The sequence below is a fragment of the Balaenoptera musculus genome, chromosome 4, assembly GCF_009873245.2.
Source record: "Balaenoptera musculus isolate JJ_BM4_2016_0621 chromosome 4, mBalMus1.pri.v3, whole genome shotgun sequence".
NCBI lineage: Eukaryota > Metazoa > Chordata > Mammalia > Artiodactyla > Balaenopteridae > Balaenoptera > Balaenoptera musculus.
The window spans coordinates 72,598,144-72,616,704 of record NC_045788.1 but is presented as its reverse complement, the minus strand read 5'-3'; the positions used below and the strand labels follow the sequence as shown (position 1 = coordinate 72,616,704).

The 18,561-nt window shown below is 38.4% G+C and overlaps 1 protein-coding gene across 3 annotated transcripts; it reads right to left on the bottom strand.

Moving 5' to 3' along the window:
• Positions 1–2,278: 2,278 nt before the first annotated feature.
• On the bottom strand, positions 2,279–10,298 carry CEP19 (centrosomal protein 19). Of its 3 annotated transcripts, none has more exons than XM_036851375.1 (3): positions 9,787–10,298; positions 4,239–4,438; positions 2,279–3,616 (listed from the first exon to the last, which is right to left on the bottom strand). In XM_036851375.1, exons 2-3 carry the CDS (start codon positions 4,366–4,368, stop codon positions 3,255–3,257), a joined length of 492 nt encoding a protein of 163 aa, XP_036707270.1. In that variant the 5' UTR covers positions 4,369–4,438; positions 9,787–10,298; the 3' UTR covers positions 2,279–3,254. The 3 variants fall into 3 exon arrangements, with proteins under 3 accessions (XP_036707270.1, XP_036707272.1, XP_036707271.1); XM_036851377.1 differs by having other exon boundaries at positions 4,239–4,435; XM_036851376.1 differs by lacking the exon at positions 9,787–10,298 and adding an exon at positions 9,581–9,767.
• Between the last annotated feature and the right edge of the window lie 8,263 nt (positions 10,299–18,561).

Below are 18,561 nucleotides of genomic sequence, written 5' to 3'. Positions count from 1 at the left end.
CTCTACACTTGGATTAGAGCCAGATCAGCTCTAAAGGGGATGGGGTGGGGTTGGGAGGGAGAGGGGAGGATGGTGGTTAGATTTATCTAACAAACTAAATGAGCTAAAATTTGGTTAGATGCCATATTAGGTAAAGAAAGACAAGGCGATGTGTTTTCTTGTCTTAGTATCGTGGAGCCTTACGTACGTTGACAGACTGCAGAGAAAGCCAGCAGAGAATGAAGCTGAAAATGAGAAAGACAGGGGCAGAGAGAGAGAAAGAATAATTGATAAAGCCGGGTCATAAGAGAAGATGGAATCCAGAGCCCTCTAGGGAAGCTAATTTCTCTACGGAGTGGGAATTGAGAGAAGGTGAGGGAAAATATTCCCCTTTCACTTTTACACTCTGGTATTTGCCTAAAAATTTAAGATAATGAACAGTGAATATGTATTAATTCTACAATAGAAAAAACACTTAAAAGAGCTCAGCAGAAGAATTAGCTTTGAACAAGTTACACGGAGGAAAAATCGCAATAGCTACTCAGCTCATATGCTCACCCCCTTCTGCTCTAGTTAGTCAGTACCTCTATTACACACGTTAGTTTTGTTGCTTTGGCTGAACTATGTTAACAACTCAAAGGCGGACGTTATGGCCCATTTTGTATCTTTCTATAGCTCTTAATTTATCTTTCTATAGCTCTTAATTTAGAACATAGATGTACTCGATAAACATTGGATTATCCCCAAAACATGGATTGGGAAGTGTGGGGCAGATGACATTAACATAATCAAAAGATAATTATTTTGATACATATGGAAAATTTGTATATGATAAAGGATGCATTTCAAGTCAGTGTAGGGAAAGATAGGTAATTCAATAGATAGTGGTGTTGGGACAGTGGGATGGGCATCTGGAAAAAAGTAATCTCATATTTTACAGCAAAATTAATTCCTGTATAGAAGAAATCATGGGATTAAAACAAAAAGTCTTGGAGTGAAAAATGCCTCCCTAAATATGACGCAAAAATGCAGAAGCATGGAGAAAAATATTGATCAATTAGACTTGGAAAAAATATCATAAAGTCAAAAAACAGATGACAAGGTGGAAATATCTGCAACTCATATCATAAACCAAGAACTATTTTCCTTAATAAATAACTTTTTACAAATCCATAAGAAAAAAACAAGTAACCCAATAGAAAACTGAGTGGACATAACATTTTTTATGTCATAAAAAATGGCTTATTTCATAAAAAGTGTATGAAGACGCTCAGTCTCACTCATAAGACATACTAATTAAAACTATGAGATACCATTTTTAAATTATAAAATTGACAAAGATCAAGTTTGATAACTCTGTCAATGAGCATGTGGGGAAAACAGGTACTCTTACATATTTCTGATAGTTTAAATTGCTACAACCTTCATGGTAAGTACCGTGTGTTGGTAAAATACACTCCAACATCATCTCCTACCATTTTTCTTTTGCTCAATCTGTATTAGCCACATTGGCCACTTTACTCTTACTCAAATATACCAAGCACACTCCAGCCCTGGGGGCCTATGCACTTATCATTCTCCGCTACCCATGAAATGCACATCAAATTTTCCTTACCTCCTTCAGGCCTTTGCTCAAATGTCACCTCTTCAGTGAGGCCTTCTCTGAAGGCCCTATCAAAAATAGTGGCGCCCATACCATCATTCTCTTTTTACCCTGTTTTGAACTCTGAGCACTTATCATATGACATTATTCTATGTATATTTATTGTCTCTCCCCTCCAAGCAGACCGTAAACCTTGTAAAGGCAAGGACTTTGTTGTGCACACTGCTGCATCCCCACACTCTAGAACAGTACAGGCTCAGCATGTTGTAGGTGCTTATTAAGTACATTACTGAATGAATGAATGAATGAAACTCTTTGGAGGACAATCTGGCAATATCTATTAAAATTCAGGATGCACATACCCAGCAATTCCCCTCCAGGCATCATTTTTAGTTCAGCAAAATAGGGAATGTACAAGGTTATTTATTGTGGTATTGCTTGTAATAGTGAAAGGGGAAAACAGCCTAAGGTCAATTTTTAAAATGTATCATCTACATCTATACAGTGAAATAGTATGTAGTTATGGAAGGATCTCCAGTTCTGAAAATTGGTTTGCTACCTTTGACAAATATACATTTGAGACATGGCCATCTTAAGTCCTTGGTGATATCACTATAAGAATGATCTCTTTAATGAGGCTTTTAATGGTAAAGAGAGTAGGGATGGACAGGTGGAAAGAATGAGTAACTTTTATAGCTTTATTTAATGGGTATTAATTTCCTTGCAGAAAACAGGATTTCTACCAATTAAATAATATTCTAATATGAAGAAAGATATATCTGTACATATATAACCTTGTCCAACAAAGATCTTCTCTTTGGAGATACAAACTCATGAATAGGCCTAAACTGGCCTTACATATGTTCATTTATTATGGGTAGATTTCCCATTTTACAAACAAACCTCTTATTTATGGGAAGAGGTTCAGGGTTTCAGAATGTCTTTAGTACATATTTCCTGATACTGGGACAGGGGCATGGGGCAGAATTCCCCTGCTATCCATCAGATTACATCCACTTGAAGCTGCAGGGCATTCTGCAGGGGTACTCTTCTACTCCAGAGTTAAATAGATATAAAGACAGTGCATAAAGGATAATCCCCTGGCAACCATATATGCCCTCTGATCTTATCAAACTATAATTTGCTTACTGTTCCTCAAATAAAACGTTCTAATTCCTATCTCTTTACCAATCCCCTGCAACATCCCCCTTTTTTTCCTCCCAGTTTAATCTGGAATCCTATATAAGCTTCTATCCAAATACTACCATTTCAAGGGCCAGGCAAAGTACCATCTTGCCACTGAAGGACAAAGTCCTCCCTGACTATTCTACCCTACCGTAATCTAGGTTCTGATCCTCTCTAGCCTTTATCAAGCATTTGGATCTAATGCTGCCTAATACCACTAAACTAGCTTTTCATAAGCTTTTGACTTATCTTCCAATTAGACTGTAAGCTCCTTAAAGGCAGATTCCTATATTCTGTTTTCCCTATATTCCATATGCACCTACATAGTAGATGCTCTACATATCTTTGTTTTGAAAAGTAACATGGTCAATCCAAACGTGAACCAATATGCATAGTGTTCTTTACAGATTTTTCTACAATCAATCTATGGTCTTGTATAAACATGGATTTTCTACTACCCAATAATTTTTGTTTTAGTTTTTGGTTATCAGGACTCGTCAGCTGACTCTGTGTCCCAGCCACAGGACTGTAGTTGTTCGTCCTGTGGGAACTCCACTTCAATGTCATAAACAAAATTTGGATCATCCTTCTTCTTCTGATTTTTCTCAAAAAGTTCATCCATGATGCTCTTCCTTTTGGCAAGTTCCTTGTCATCTAGTTTGTTCAGGTCTTCCTCAGGATCAATGGTTGTTTCCCGCTGAATTTGTTCCATTGTCTCTGCCAAACTCTGCCCCCACAAGTAACCTCGTAAAAAACTGAATAACTTCTCTAGTTGCTTCAGGGATACCTGTTCCAGGTAACCCTTGTGTCGTGGATTATTCTTTAATTGTTCAGCAGCTCTGCTGCAATCTAGGAGGGAGAAACAAAACTATTATACCACACGCAACACCACAGACTATTGAGGGACCACAAGTTACTGAAACCATTACCTGTCATTATAGTCAACTAGCTAACTGGCTTTTGGGAATGAACTATTTCACAGAACTATTTCTTTATATACAGCTTTGAGTGTGATGGGGGAAGGAGGGATATATTTTTTATTTCTGTAACTTAAAATCACTTTGAGGAGATGTTAAATACTTTCAACGGGAGAAAATGTCTGAGAAGAAAAAGTAGTATTACAGCTTTAGATATTAGTACTGGTACCAAGAAAATATCAAGATTACAAATAAAAAACACATTTGGAGGGAGAGAAGGGAATTAATATTACTGAATAATGCTATCTCATTTAACCCACACTGCAGATCTCAAAGGGTGGGATTATCAATTTCCTTTTACAGATTAGGAAACTGATGCTCACCAAGATTAAGTAGTTTAGCCAAGATTTCACACCTACCCTGACAGTCACGACTTGAACCTCGGTCGGTCTAACTCTGAAGGCCATGTCATTCCATCACATGAGACTCAAATCGTTCTTATAAACTGACTCAGTGAATATTTAAGATAGGAGGCAAGATAAAACATAAGATACCTGAATACTTTGAAAAGTTTCGGACTGGCATGATGCGCTGGCGACTTTTCCCCTTCATTTCATTCTCATAGATTAAGATAACAGCCGGAGGCTGGAACCTAATTCCACATTTCTTGGCAGTGCACATCATTCTCACATACACTTCACGGTAAATCAGAGGAAATCTGATGAAAATGTGTCAGTCGCGTAATGACTTCCTGCTAAAGGGGAAAAAAAATTAAGTGTTGGATAAATCACATTTTCCTCCCCATCAGATCTGAATCTACTCCAGTTCTGGAGATGCATAGTCAGCTCAAGCTCAGTATTTCAAGAGCTACCTGGAAAGTTCAGTTTGGCCCCAAGTTATCTTTAGTCTACAGAATCCCTGGTTCATTGAGGGGTGTAGATTTGTTCACACATGAACCTAGAAATGCAGTTCAGTTTGGATCTCTTAGTGTACTGTACTCTTAACCAAAGACTGTATATGAACCTCTGAGTCAGCCCAAGAATCAACTTACAGGATCTTTTTTGTTTACCAATTAAACAAGTATGTACAAGCATCCTCTATGTCAACATACTAAGAGTTTTTTAATCTTACACATTATGTCCTGACGGGTTCACTAGACCAGACCTCTCTCCTCTGTACTTCCCCAATCATTCTACTCATTGAGTTTTTTGTAACTACTTACTTTATCACTTTTCTTTTCCTTCTATTCTATATGCTCCATGAGGGCAGGGAACATATCCACTGTTCACCACAATATCCCCAGCACAATACCTGGACTGTAGTAGGTATTCCATTGTTTAATTCAATGTGTTAATAGAAGACACAGCCCCTGTACATCCTCTAAGTGTTCAGAGTTTAGAAGTCTGATCAAAAAAGGCAGAATCAGGGCTTCCCTGGTGGCGCAGTGGTTAAGAATCTGCCTGCCAATGCAGGGGACACGGGTTCGAGCCCTGGTCTGGGAAGATCCCACATGCCGCGGAGCAACTAAGCCCGTGAGCCACAACTACTGAGCTTGCGCGTCTGGAGCTTGTGCTCTGCAACGGGAGTGGCCACGACAGTGAGAGGCCCGCGCACCGCGATGAAGAGAGGGCCCCGCTCGCCGCAACTGGAGAAAGCCCTCGCACAGAAACGAAGACCCAACACAGCCAAAAATAAATAAATAAATAAATAAATTTATAAAAAAAAAAAAAAAGGCAGAATCAGCCTCCACATATTTGAGGCAATAAAGCTTACATGGCTTTTATTTCAACTTATTTGTCTCACTACATGATGTTTTTTCAGTTACAAGAAACATTTATTTATTACTTTTTAATCTTTATTGGAGTATAATTGTTTTACAATATATCAGTTTCTGCTGTACAACAAAGTGAATCATCTATATGTATACATATATCCCCATATCCCCTCCCTCTTGCGTCTCCCTCCCACCCTCCCTATCCCACCCCTCTAGGTCATCACAGTGTCGGCCTGATCTCCCTGTGCTATGCAGCAACTTCCCGCTAGCCATCCATTTTACATTTGGTAGTGTACATAGGTCAGTGCTACTCTCTCACTTCATCCCAGCTTCCCCTTCCCCCGCTGTGTCCTCAAGTCTGTTCTCTATGTCTGCATCTTTATTCCTGCCCTGCCACTAGGTTCATCAGTACCGTTTTGTAAGATTCCATATATGTGTTAGCATACAGTATTTGAAACAACCATTTTAAAGGTTAATACTTTCCATTCCGTCTTCCCTTCCCTGCTCTCAATGCCAAAATATACTTAATTATAGGGACTGCTTTAGATATGACTATGATATTCTCAGAAAGATTTGCAAATGTCAAAGAACCTGGAGGTAAAGCAGCATAGGGATATCTTCATAAATTCAGTTCTGTTAGAGAATCACTAGGAACATGGTTACTTAATACATGTTCATTGCAGAAAACTGGGATGGGAGTGGGGAAGGGGGAGGAAGAAACATACAAAATAATCATCCCTGATTCCTTCCAGTCTTTCTAGGCATAGTTTTTTGTTTGTTTGTTTGTGTTTGGTTTTTTTTTTTTTTGGTTTGTTTTTTAGCTATAGTATTTTTTTTTTAGATTCAACTCAAGGGCTACTTTTTATTTATTTATTTATTTATTTATTTTAAAATTTATGTATTAATTTATTTATTTTTGGCTGTGTTGGGTCTTCATTTCTGTGCGAGGACTCCCTCCAGCCGCGGCAAGCGGGGGCCACTCCTCATCGCGGTGCGCTGGCCTCTCACTATCGCGGCCCCTCCTGCCGCGGAGCACGGGCTCCAGACGCACAGGCCCAGCAGCCGTGGCTCACGGGCCCAGCTGCTCCGCGGCATGTGGGATCCTCCCCGACCAGGGCTCGAACCCGTGTGCCCTGCACTGGCAGGCAGATTCCCAACCACTGCGCCACCAGGGAAGCCCTATAGTAAGTTTTTATATCATACATACTGTTTCCTACCTTTTAAATTTTTACAAAATTTTATTTTATGGAAGTATAGTTGACTTACAATGTTGTGTTAATTTCTGCTATACAGCAAAGTGATTCAGTAATAAATATAAACATATATATTCTTTTTCATATGCTTTTCCATTATGGTTTATCACAGGATATTGAATGTAGTTCCCTGTGCTATACAGTAGGGCCTTGTTTATCCATTCTATATATGATAGTTTGCATCTGCTGATCCCAAACTCCCAATCCATCCCTCTCCTACGCCCCCTACCCCTTGGCAACCACAAGTCCGTTCTCTATGTCTGTGAGTCTGTTTCTGTTTTGTAGATAAGTTCATTTGTGTCATAGTTTAGATTCCACATATAAGTGATATCATATGGTATTTGTCTTTCTCTTTTTTACCTCACTTAGTATGATACTCTCTAGGTCCATCATGTAGCTGAAAATGGCATTATTTCATTTTTTTTTAAGTCCTGCCTTTTAAATTTAACAACCTATGTAATTTTGCCATTAAATGTCTTTCTAAAATGCAAATTTTTATGACTGCAAATGTTTTGTCCTATGCATATACCATAATCTATATTATTCACCACTTACTATTGGATGTGAGAATTTTTACTTTTAGGAAATGAATCATACTGTGTTGGCTAAAAAGTTCGTTTGTTCCATAAGCTGGCTCTAGTAGCGCTTAGTTGTCTTTAACTTCATTCGAAAGTTTTGTTAGACTGTATTGTGACAGCTGTCATATCAGTGTGCATTAAAATTGGTGAATTTTTGTGTAGCCGTTTTAATATAGAAAATAGGGGGGAAAAGCAACATTTTCGGCATATTATGCTTTATTATTTCAAGAAAGGTAAAAACACAACTGAAACGCAAAAAAAGATTTGTGCATTGTATGGAGAAGGTGCTATGACTGATCGAACGTGTCAAAACTGGTTTGCTAAGTTTCATGCTGGAGATTCCTCGCTGGATGATGCTCCACGGTCGGGTACACCAGGTGAAGTTGATAGTCATCAAATCGAGACATTAATTGAGAACAATCAACATTATACCACGTGGGAGATAGCCAACATACTCAAAATATCCAAATCAAGCACTGAAAATCATTTGCACCAGCTTGGTTATGTTAACCGCTTTGATGTTTGGGTTCCACGTAAGTTAAGCGAAAAAAACCTTCTTGACCGTATTTCCGAATGTGATTCTCTACTTAAACATAATGAAAACGTTCCATTTTTAAAACAAATTGTGATGAGCAATGAAAAGTGGGTACTGTACAATAATGTGGAATGGAAGAGATGGTGGGGCAAGCGACATGAACCACAACCATCCACACCAAAGGCTGGTCTTCATCCAAAGAAGGTGATGTTGTGTATATGGTGGGATTGGAAGGGAATCCTCTATTATGAGCTCCTTCCACAAAACCAAACGATTAATTCCAACAAGTACTGCTCCCAATTAGACCAACTCAAAGCAGCACTCGACAAAAAGCATCCGGAATTGGTCAACAGAAAACGCATAATCTTCCATCAGGATAACGCAAGACTGCATGTTTCTTTGATGACCAGGCAAAAACTGTTACAGCTTGGCTGGGAAGTTCTGATTCATCCAACATATTCACCAGACATTGCACCTTTGGATTTCCATTTATTTCGGTCTTTACAAAATTCTCTTAATGGAAAAAATTTCAATTCTCTGGAAGACTGTAAAAGGCACCTAGAACAGTTCTTTGCTCAAAAAGATAAAAATTTTGGGAAGACGGAATTATAGAGTTGCCTGAAAAATGGCAGAAAGTAGTGGAACAAAATGGTGAATACGTTGTTCAATAAAGTTCTTGGTAAAAATGAAAAATGAAAAATGTGAGACTTCCCTTGTGGTCCAGTGGGTAAGACTCTGTGCTCCTGATGCAGGAGGCCTGGGTTTGTTCCCTGGTTGGGGAACTAGATCCTGCATGCATGCTGTAACTAGGAGTCCGCATGCCACAACTAAGAGCGCCCGCGTACCGCAATGAAGACCTGGTGCAGCCGATATAAATAAATACATAAATTTTTTTTTTAAATGAAGAATGTGTCTTTCATTTTTACTTAAAAACCAAGGGAATTTTTTGGCCAACCCAATATATAAAGAACTGTGTTATCAAGTTATTGTGCTCTGCCTCTGATCTGATGCCATGATCCCACTCCACCTCTTCTTTCTTCTTTTTTTTTTTTTCTTCTTCTTTTTTTTTTTTTTTAAAACAAATACTACTCCCAGTTCACCTCACTAAAATTTGTTCTGTTAGTAAACTTTCTAGAAGATCCTACTGAGCACAATAAAAATTCCATACACTCAAGCAAATGGCTGTATTAATAAATGATATATGCAAGTGATGCTCAATAATGTAGTTTTAAGACTACACTCTTTTCTTTCTTTTAAAAATTAAACTCTTATTTTTATTAATGTTTGTATTCTGTTTAAAATGTAACATAATTCTATGAGGCTTATAACAAAAAACTGTTGTCCTCTCCCCTTCGCCTCTCCATAGGTAACGAGTTTCAATTCTTTTAAATGTTTCTTCCAAAATTTATCTTCATATTTCTTAACAGCATGCTTATACTGCTCTCTTCAGTTTTAGGTAGTATCTTCTGACATCTTTCCTCTTTAAGACATCCATCCTAGAGCCCTCCGTTCTGTTCCAATCTGCACTGGATACTCTCCAGCTCTGCTTACATATTCAATTCATGAAGACAGACGACACATTTACCCAGCATTTCTTCCTAGACATTAATACTTTTCTCCTCAAGGATCAGTGAGCTGCATAATTTTGCCAAGCATCCCCACAGCACCTAACACCTAAAAGTGTACGGATTTTGCCATCAGGTAGACGATCCTCTCCCTATCCACGCCCCCACCAGTGCAAGACTGACTTTCTTACCCTAGAGAAGTACAGAAAATGCATCTTCTGCAGGTCAACGTCTAAAATCTCCGTGAGGGGGTGTTTCCACTAACCGTAGTGCACCTAGGAGCACTCGACTTTGAGGCCAGGCACAGCCTGGCGCTGCAGAAAGAGGCGACAGCCACAGCTCCGCAGCCGTGACTGTGGGGTGAATTCCCCAGCAGGAGGCCCGCATCGGCAAATACCTGGAATTGGAGGTGGACGTCGGGAGCTGGGCTTGGCTGTTCTCAGGACACCGCGCGGGTCTCGCAGTCATGCTGGAGGACCGCGGAGCGGTCCCTAGAGCAACTGCCCTGGCATACGTCACGGCGCTTGCGCAGCTCCTCGCTCCGCCCCCGACCGGGAGTGCGAGGGGCGGGGCGACGAGGGGGCGGGACCGCGGCCTCCTTGACGCCAGAACATTCCGGGACCGGGGATGCGGGGAGCAGGGTAACGGGTGAACCGCTGGCGTGCGCGCAGCGAGTCTTCCGTCCCGGTCCCTAACTCCGTGACAGCGCGCTCTAGGAGCGGTGTGAGGCGTGCGCAGGTTCCTCCGACCGCATTTTGTCCCCGCGCGCTCTTCTGGGGCGCGCGTTCTCCGGCGTCCTGGCTCCCCCGGCCGTGGCCGTCCGGGCGGTGGCCTGGCTACTCCTCTGGGAGGCGGCTGGACTCACCTGCTCGCCAGCCGTAGCCTTCAACACCACCCCCACCGACGCTGGTAAGGGGAAGGGCGGGGCTTCAGGGGTGAGGGCGGGGTTTAGGGCCGAGAGGGTGGGGAGCCCTCCAGGCTCCCCAGTACTCTCCCTTCCGCGCTTTACAAAGGTACTTCTCGCGACCCTAGAACTGTGGGGAGAGCTGCAGGAGATTAAAAACAAAGGCTGCAAGCTTTCTGCTACTCCCCCCGCCCCGCCCCCCCCTCTTCATTGCTTTGTGGCTGCTTCTGGTTCTCTGGAGAGTCGGGCTTTGTCTTTCTGAGGAGGGACTGGCCGCACTATTACTAAAATATTGTAAAGTACAGCCGTGAAGCGTCTTGGGGTGCTCTTGGAATGCGTGAAGCTTCTGACCACTGCGGGGCCAGCAAAGCCTAACTGTCCTATGAGGTGTGAGAACCCCAATCTAGAATGCATAGATTGTATGTATTGTCCTCGGGGGACGTGGAAAGGGGAGGAAGACTAGTTTCGTTTTACAAACATTTTTGATAATGGACTGGATTGGGCTAGGGTTTCTTTATGACTCAGGGCTGGGCAAGCGAGTTGATTCACTTCCTTGGGCCCGAGTCTGTGGGCAGAAGTGCTGTGCTAGGCGCTGTGGATCCAGCCCTCGTGGAGCTTGCATTGCAGTAGGGGGAGATGTATACAGTGCAGTAGTAATTACAATAAAGTGACAACGTTTGATAGGGAAAGGAAAGTCAGTACAAATCAGGTGAGTTTCTCTGTCTTTAAAACGAGGATATTAGGCTAGTATCTGTCAGTCAGTGCAGTTCTGCTTTTGTGTTTCATATTAAGTTCCCCAAATTTATTTGAAGAAAGGATTACTAGGCCAAAAAGAATTTTTAAACAACTGGACTTAGATCTGAAGACTCTTCCAGCACTGACATTTTGTGATTAAAAAGGGGTCAATTTCCAGAGCCAGTTCAGGCCGCAATAACCAATAAGGTAATATTTAAGAGGAAAATCTTGAAGGTGCATTCAGATGCAACAAATTCACTCTGAAAATGGTACCTTTGGGGACTTTCCCTGGTGGTCTGGTGGTTAAGAATCCACCTTCCAATGCAGGGGACTTGGGTTGGATCCCTGGTTAGGGAACTAAGATCCCACAGGCCCCGGGGCAACTAATCCCCCGTGCTGCAACTACTGAGCCCGCGCACCACAACTAGAGAGAAGCCCACGTAACGCGAGGAGGAAAGTTCCTGCATGCCGCAACGAAGGTCCCGTGTGCCACAACTAAGACCCTACGCAGCTAAATAAATAAATAAATATTAAAAAAAGAAAGAAAGTGGTACCTTTGCCTTAAAAATCATAAATAATCTAGTATTTGCAATACTGTTTGTAAATTAGCTTTTCTACTATCCCAAGATGAATGAAATTTACTATTCTCTAGTGTATATCCTGATAGACTTTAAGCCTATTAATCTGACCTTTTTTCTAATTAATTTATAGGCAGATATAAACCCTTACCCCCACCTCTATTAAAATTAAACATTGAAGAAATATCTGGATTTATGCAAGAGATATTCTGTAAGTTGCTTGGGAAAAGATGATATGTGCTTCTCCAAAGCAATTAAGGATTTCTTTAAATAGCTAGGAGAGTGGAAATACCTTAGGCTTTAAAAGTTGGGCAGATCTTGCTTCTAAATCAGTTACTTACCTAGTTGTGTGACCTAGACAGTAACTGTTTATAAGTCAGAGTTTCCTCCTGTGTACAAATGCCAATAATTTTGCCTGCCTGTTTAGCTAGACTGTGAAAGTTAAAATACATGTGAAAGCCCCAAGTAGAGAATCTGTCATATAGGTATTATTTAATAAATGTTGTCTTTCATACTTTTTTCCTTCCTTCCCTAGTATATTCCAAATGTTTCCATCTCCCTGTCATGTTTTTTTTTTTTTTTTGGATCTTCTCAGGAATATATCTAATGGACTTAGCATCATACAGTAGTGTATGGTTTTTCTGTATGTTTGTTTTAATATTCTTCCCACACACTTCCAGCTTTTGAAAATGGAGTAAAATTCCATAGCAAAGTGCCTGGGCAGAGTTAGTGGTCATTAGTAGCTGAATTTTTAACTTTATGAGACTGACACTGAGTAACAGTTTTAATGTCTGAATTCTGCATGGAATCAGTATAGTGAGATTTCTGGTTATTCTAAGTTTATAAAGGAACCCTTTGAACCTTTCAAAAGCCTCCAGTTTTTTGTTGTTTCTTTAAACTCTTTCAACGTCTCCACAAGGCATAGTGTACCATCCTCTCAGTTTTTGCTATTTGTGGATGGTAGAATATAAAGTTGCCAGTTTGTATCTGATACTCAGTTTCAGTGAGCTAGGATTAAAATTGAGGTTTCCTGGCTCTTTTGGCCATTCTGTTGTTTTTGGTGTCCTGGGATCACCTGAATAAAGTAATATAAATAGCAAACACTTACATAGAGTGCTTGCTATGTGGTTGACCCTGTTCTAAGTGCTTCTACATATATTAAATTCTCATGACAACTAGTAGAGAGGGAAACTATCTTGCCCAAAGTCACACAGCTGTTAATTAGACAGACTGGGTTTGAAACTAGCCAATCTAACTCCAAAAGTCAGGACTTTTAACCCCTATGCTATACTAGAAATAGATTTATGTGTAGCTCAAATTGCTTAAGTTTTAAAAGTTTTGTTTGTTTTTAGGTTGGTTAGATTTTCCAGGCAATTAAAGCCTATTCAAACAATTATTTTCTGATTATTTAAATATTCTTTCATTGAGTGCTTATTTTGTTAAAAAAAATTCTTTTCATGCTTATAGGGCATAAGGGCCACTTGTTCTGAAATTATTTTGAGGCAGAAGTTTTGAAAGATGGTTTCCACAGTAAGTTGCCCATTGACTTATACTTACATCAAAATACTGTTTCAATGTAATATTAAAGCAAAAATCAATAGTTGAAAAATGGATAACTACTGAAGAAAAATCACGTGCCTTCTTAAAGTTATAAGTGACAGATATGTGGTTCATAGTTTGAAAATAATGATTAAATAACAGTGGAGAAGAGAAGGAGAAAACAAACATTTATTATTTACTACCTATCTATTATATTTATATAGCCAGAAGCTATATATACAGTATTCCGTTTAATCTTCACAGTGGTTGTAAGATAGATGATACCTTTCTTGTATTTCAGATGAGGGACTAGGGCTCAGGGAATTTAAATAATTGTGTAGAGATTAGGGTGGTAGAGCTCTGATTCAAATTTATGACTATCATACTCCAAAGCCACACTCTCAAGTACTAAGATATTATACCACCCTAAATCACTATTTCTAATTTACAAGACTTGGTTCCAAAGACCAAACTATTTCCAAAATAGAAACTATCCTCAAAAATTAATATTTGCTAGTATTAAAGATATTTAAAAGACTGGTAAAATGTTGTGGAAACTGTTCCATAAGAAATTCCCAAACTTTAAAGCTTCTCAAGGTGGTCACTTTGAAGTTATTATCAGATATTTGACTTATAAATTCTGATACATATATTTTTTAAATCCCTTCATTTTATAAGTCACCTTAAACTAAAACAACTCACTCTCCTCACTCTTCAACGTTAGCCTACAGGTGAATGGCTAGGAGGTGTAGTAGAAAGAACTTGGTTTTTCTGTTTGTTTGTTTTTAATTCAGATAAATTTGGGCTCAAAATGTAGCTCTACTATTTAGTATCTGTGTGGCCTTATCAAGTTACTTAAGTCATTGCTCCCTTACTGATAAATGTGGGTAATGATAGTATTTCCTTATTAGGGTTGTGATGATTCGATCGGAGAATATGTGGAAAGCTCCTTAATGTAGTGCTTGTCACATAGCACATACCCAGGAAATGTTAGCTGTTATTATTAATAATGAGATAGGTGAGCAATCTGGGCAGTGCAGTTTCAAAGAGGAGGTGTGACTATTAAGTATAAAACTGATTTTGGGAGCGAATTCACTTCTGAAGGGAGTTTTTGACAGAGTTCCAGACACATTTTAAGCAATATCAGGGTAATTATGCCAATTATATAGCTTCTCTCTTTAACATAATTGGAATGTATTTTCAAGAGGAATGGGAGATAACTGATTCCAATAAGGAAGAAAGAAGTAACTGAAGAGATTATCATGACAACAAAAGTAGCTGTCCAGTTCTAAGTACCGAGGATAAAAAACAGGATATAAAACCAACAGTGAAGAGTGACAGAACCCATAATAGCTTCAGAAACTAGAAATCTCAGAGTTATTTGAGACCTTCAGAAAATGCCAACAATCATTTTTTAAAAAGGCTTTTTTAGTTATGTTTAGAGCAGGTATAGTCTTGAGAGGGTAGATGAAGAAATATTAACATATCATAGAAAGTAGAATTTGTTAGCTCCTCTTATTTCTGTCTTCTTGGTCAAGAAGCATTAATCCCACTCTGAAAAGGGTCAGGTGGTTATTGGTAGTAGGAAACTGAAGTGCAGAAAATGTAAGGGAATTAATTACACAAAAGGGCCTTAACGAATATAAATGAGTTTAGAGTCTCCCCTCTCTGATGAATTATATCTCATTGCAGTAGGAGAACTTGCTTAAACCATTGCTGAACTTCTGTTTATAATCTTTGGATGATCTGGAAGTTAGTTAGTTATTGTAGTTTCTGGGCAAAATTCTAGGCCAGATTACTAAAACGATGGTTTGTGAACACAGAATAGAAACTGTTGGTTTCTGGGGACTAGCATGAATAAGCTTTATTACAAGCTTATTTCTTTTATAGAGTTACTGGATAGGTGGATCAGAGGAATGCTATAGCTATAGTATATCTGATTTTCTGTAAGTCTTTTGATGAAATTTACGTGTTATATTTGAAAGCAAGATGAAGAATGTGAACTGGAAGGTAACACAGGTGAATAACTTCATAAAGATTAACAAATACATCCGACATGTTTTGGTTAATTGGTTGAATTCATCTTGGAGGGAGGTCCTGAAGAGTCTCTGTCTTTTTAAATATATGTGTTTTTTCTGATGATAAGATATTACATGTTCACAAATACATATATAGTATCCAGAAGAAAAGAGATAATAGATATAGTCTACTTTAGAATATATTTAGAAGAATTAAAGCAAAATATATATATAGAGATAGCTGTTCTTGATATTTTATAGAGGCAGAATGAAATAGTGGCTAACAATTTGGGCTCTAGAGTATAACTACTGGAGTTTGAAGCTTAGCTCTTGGCTGAGTTACTTAGTCTCTCTGTGCTTTGCTTTCCTTTCCCTCTTTCTTTTCTTGAAAGAGGGAAAATATTTTTGTTTACTCACATGTATATACACAACTTTTGGATTTAATTGATTTTTATATTCTGTGATTAGCTTTTACATCACTAGAAATGATATTTTGGGGCAAAAATAGAATATAACAATGCCACAGAAACTATTCAGAATTCTTTCAGTGAATGCAAATTATTAGGAAAATAAACTGCTATATGTAAAATTACCTCAGACTACTTTAAAGAATAAAAGCCAAAAATATCTATAGAGATAGCTGCTCTTGATATTTAATTCTTGGAATTTCTGCTGTGTTCCTAGAGCAATGAGTTCATATAAATTTATTGATTATCTGAGAACCAGAAACTAACATCATACGTAAAGCCTGAAAACATTTCCCCATACTTTTTAAGTTGGAGATGACAATTTTTCTATGAAGAGAGTAACATGGGTATTTTACCCTAGTGCTTTGTTTTCTTACAGGTAAAATAGGAATTATAATAGTACTATTTCATAGTGTTTTTTTTTTAGATTAATTAATTTATTTTTGACTGCATTGGGTCTTCGTTGCTGCACGTGGGTTAATTTCTTTAGTTGTGGCGAGCGGGGGCTACTCTTCGTTGCGGTGCGCCGGCTTCTCATTGCAGTGGCTTCTCTTGTTGCGAAGCACAGTCCCTAGGCACGTGGGCTTCAGTAGTTGTGGCACACGGGCTCAGTAGTTGGTAGTTGTGGCTCGCGGGCTGTAGAGTGCAGGCTTGGTAGTTGTGGCACACGGGCTTAGTTGCTCCGCGGCATGTGGGATCTTCCCCCACCAGGGATTGAACCCGTGTCCTCTGCATTGGCAGGTGGATTCTTAACCACTGCACCACGAGGAAAGCCCCCATAGTGTTTTTTTTTAATAAACTTCATTGAGTTTGACAACTATATACACCCATGTAACCATGTAACCAGTCAAAATATAGAACATTTTCATCATCTCCAAAAATACTCATGTGCTACTTGCAGTTATTCTCCCTCACCCATACCCACACTCAGCCAATCACTGATCTACTTCTGTTACTAGATAGATTTTCTGGAATTTTATATAAATGAAATCATACAGTATGTACTTTTTGATATCTGGCTTCTTTCACTCAGCATTATGTCAATGAGATTTAACCATGTTCTGTATGGCAGTAATTTGTTCTTTTTGTTGCAGAGTACTGAAATTTGTTTATTCATTCACATATCTATGACATTGGAATTGTTTCTAGTTTTGGGCTATGATAAATAAAGCTATAATGAGCAGTTGTGTACAAGTCTTGGCGTGGACATGTTTTCATTAATTAATATCAATAAACAGAATTGCTGGATATATGATAGATAAATGTTGAACTTTTTAAGAAACTGCCAAACTGTTTTCCAAAGTGGTTATGCTGTTTTACATTCTCATCAGTAATGTATGAGAGTTCTGTTTCTGCCACGTCCTTGCCAGCACTTGATATGGTCAATCTTTTTAATTTTAGACTTTCTGGTGGATGTGTAGTGGTATCTCGTTGTAATTTTAATTTGTATTTCCCTGATGAGTAATGATATTGAGCATCTTTTTGTGTGCTTATTGTCCACTAGTATATCTTCCTTTGTGAAGTGTCTCAGTCTTTTTTTTTTTAATTGAAGTATAGCTGATTTGCAGTGTTGTGTTAATTTCTGCTGTACAGGAAAGTGATTCAGTTATACATACGTATACATTCTTTTTTATGTTCTTTTCCATTATGTTTATCTGAGGATAATGAATATAGTTCCCTGTGCTATACAGTAGGACCTTGTTGTTTATCCATTCTATATGTAATAGTTTGCATCTGCTGACTCCAAACTCCCAGTCCATCCCTTCCCCTTGGCAACCACAAGTCTGTTCTCTATGTCTGTGAGTCTGTTTCTGTTTTGTAGATAGGTTCATTTATGTCATATTTTAGATTCCACATATAAGTGATATCATATTGTATTTGTCTTTCTCTTTCTGACTTGTGAAGTGTCTTAGTCTTTTGTCCATTTTTAAACTGGGTTGTTTGTTATTTTATTATTGAGTTTTAAGAATTCTAATTTTGTTGGAGTATAGTTTATCAAATTTTTTCTTTTGTGGTTCATGGTTTTTGTGTCCTGTGTAAGAAATCCTTGTCTATTCCAAGATCATGGAAATTTTCTTTTAGAAGTGTTATATGGAGTATGATCCATTTTGAATTAATTTTTTTATATACTGTTACGTAAGGGTTGAGGTTAATTTTCCGTATGGATATCCAGTTGATCCAGCATCATTTGGTGAAAGGACTATTCTTTCCTCATCAAATTACCTTGACACATTTGTTGAAAATTAATTACCTTATATGTGAGGATCTATTTGTGTACTGTATTCAGACTATGGCCCATAGGCCAAATCCTGCTCATTTTGTACCACCCTTGAGATAAAAATGACTTTTACACTTTTAAAGGTTGTTTTAAAAAAAGGCAAAGAAAAATATTCAACAGAAACCTTATATGACTCACAAAGCCTAAATAATTTTACTGTTAGGACCTTTACAGAAAATGTTTGCCAACCCCTGATCTGTATGTCCTGTAATGTACTATTTTGATAATAGGTGTAGCTTGATGCTGCATCTTCAAATCAGGAGGTCTGAGTCCTTCACCTTTTTTTTTGAAAGTTGTTTGGTTATTCTAGACCCTTTGCATTTTCATATAACTTTTGAAATCAACTTGTAGATTTCTTCAAAAAAGCTTCATAAAATTTTGGTTGGGATTCTGTTGAAACTCTAGATCAATTTGTACAGAACTGATATGTTAATATTAATGAATGTTCCAATGCATGAATATAGTATTTCCACTTATTTAGCTTTTATCAGTTTATCTTAACAATATTATAGTATAGGTCTTGCATGTATTTTGTTAAATTAACCCCTAGGCATTATCTTTTTGAAATATTACTAGATTTGGTTTGCTAATTCTTTGTTAAGGATTTTCATTTCATGTTCTTGAGGGATATTGGTCTTTTTTTTTGATGTGAT

What these genes read in the sequence shown, in the direction of transcription:
- CEP19 (XM_036851375.1), bottom strand. Translation starts at nt 4,368, where the DNA reads ATGATGTGCACTGCCAAGAAATGTGGAATTAGGTTCCAGCCTCCGGCT. An exon ending in AAACTTTTCAAAGTATTCAG is followed by an intron (nt 3,617 to 4,238) that starts GTATCTTATGTT and finishes TCTCCCTCCTAG; the next exon opens with ATTGCAGCAGAGCTGCTGAA.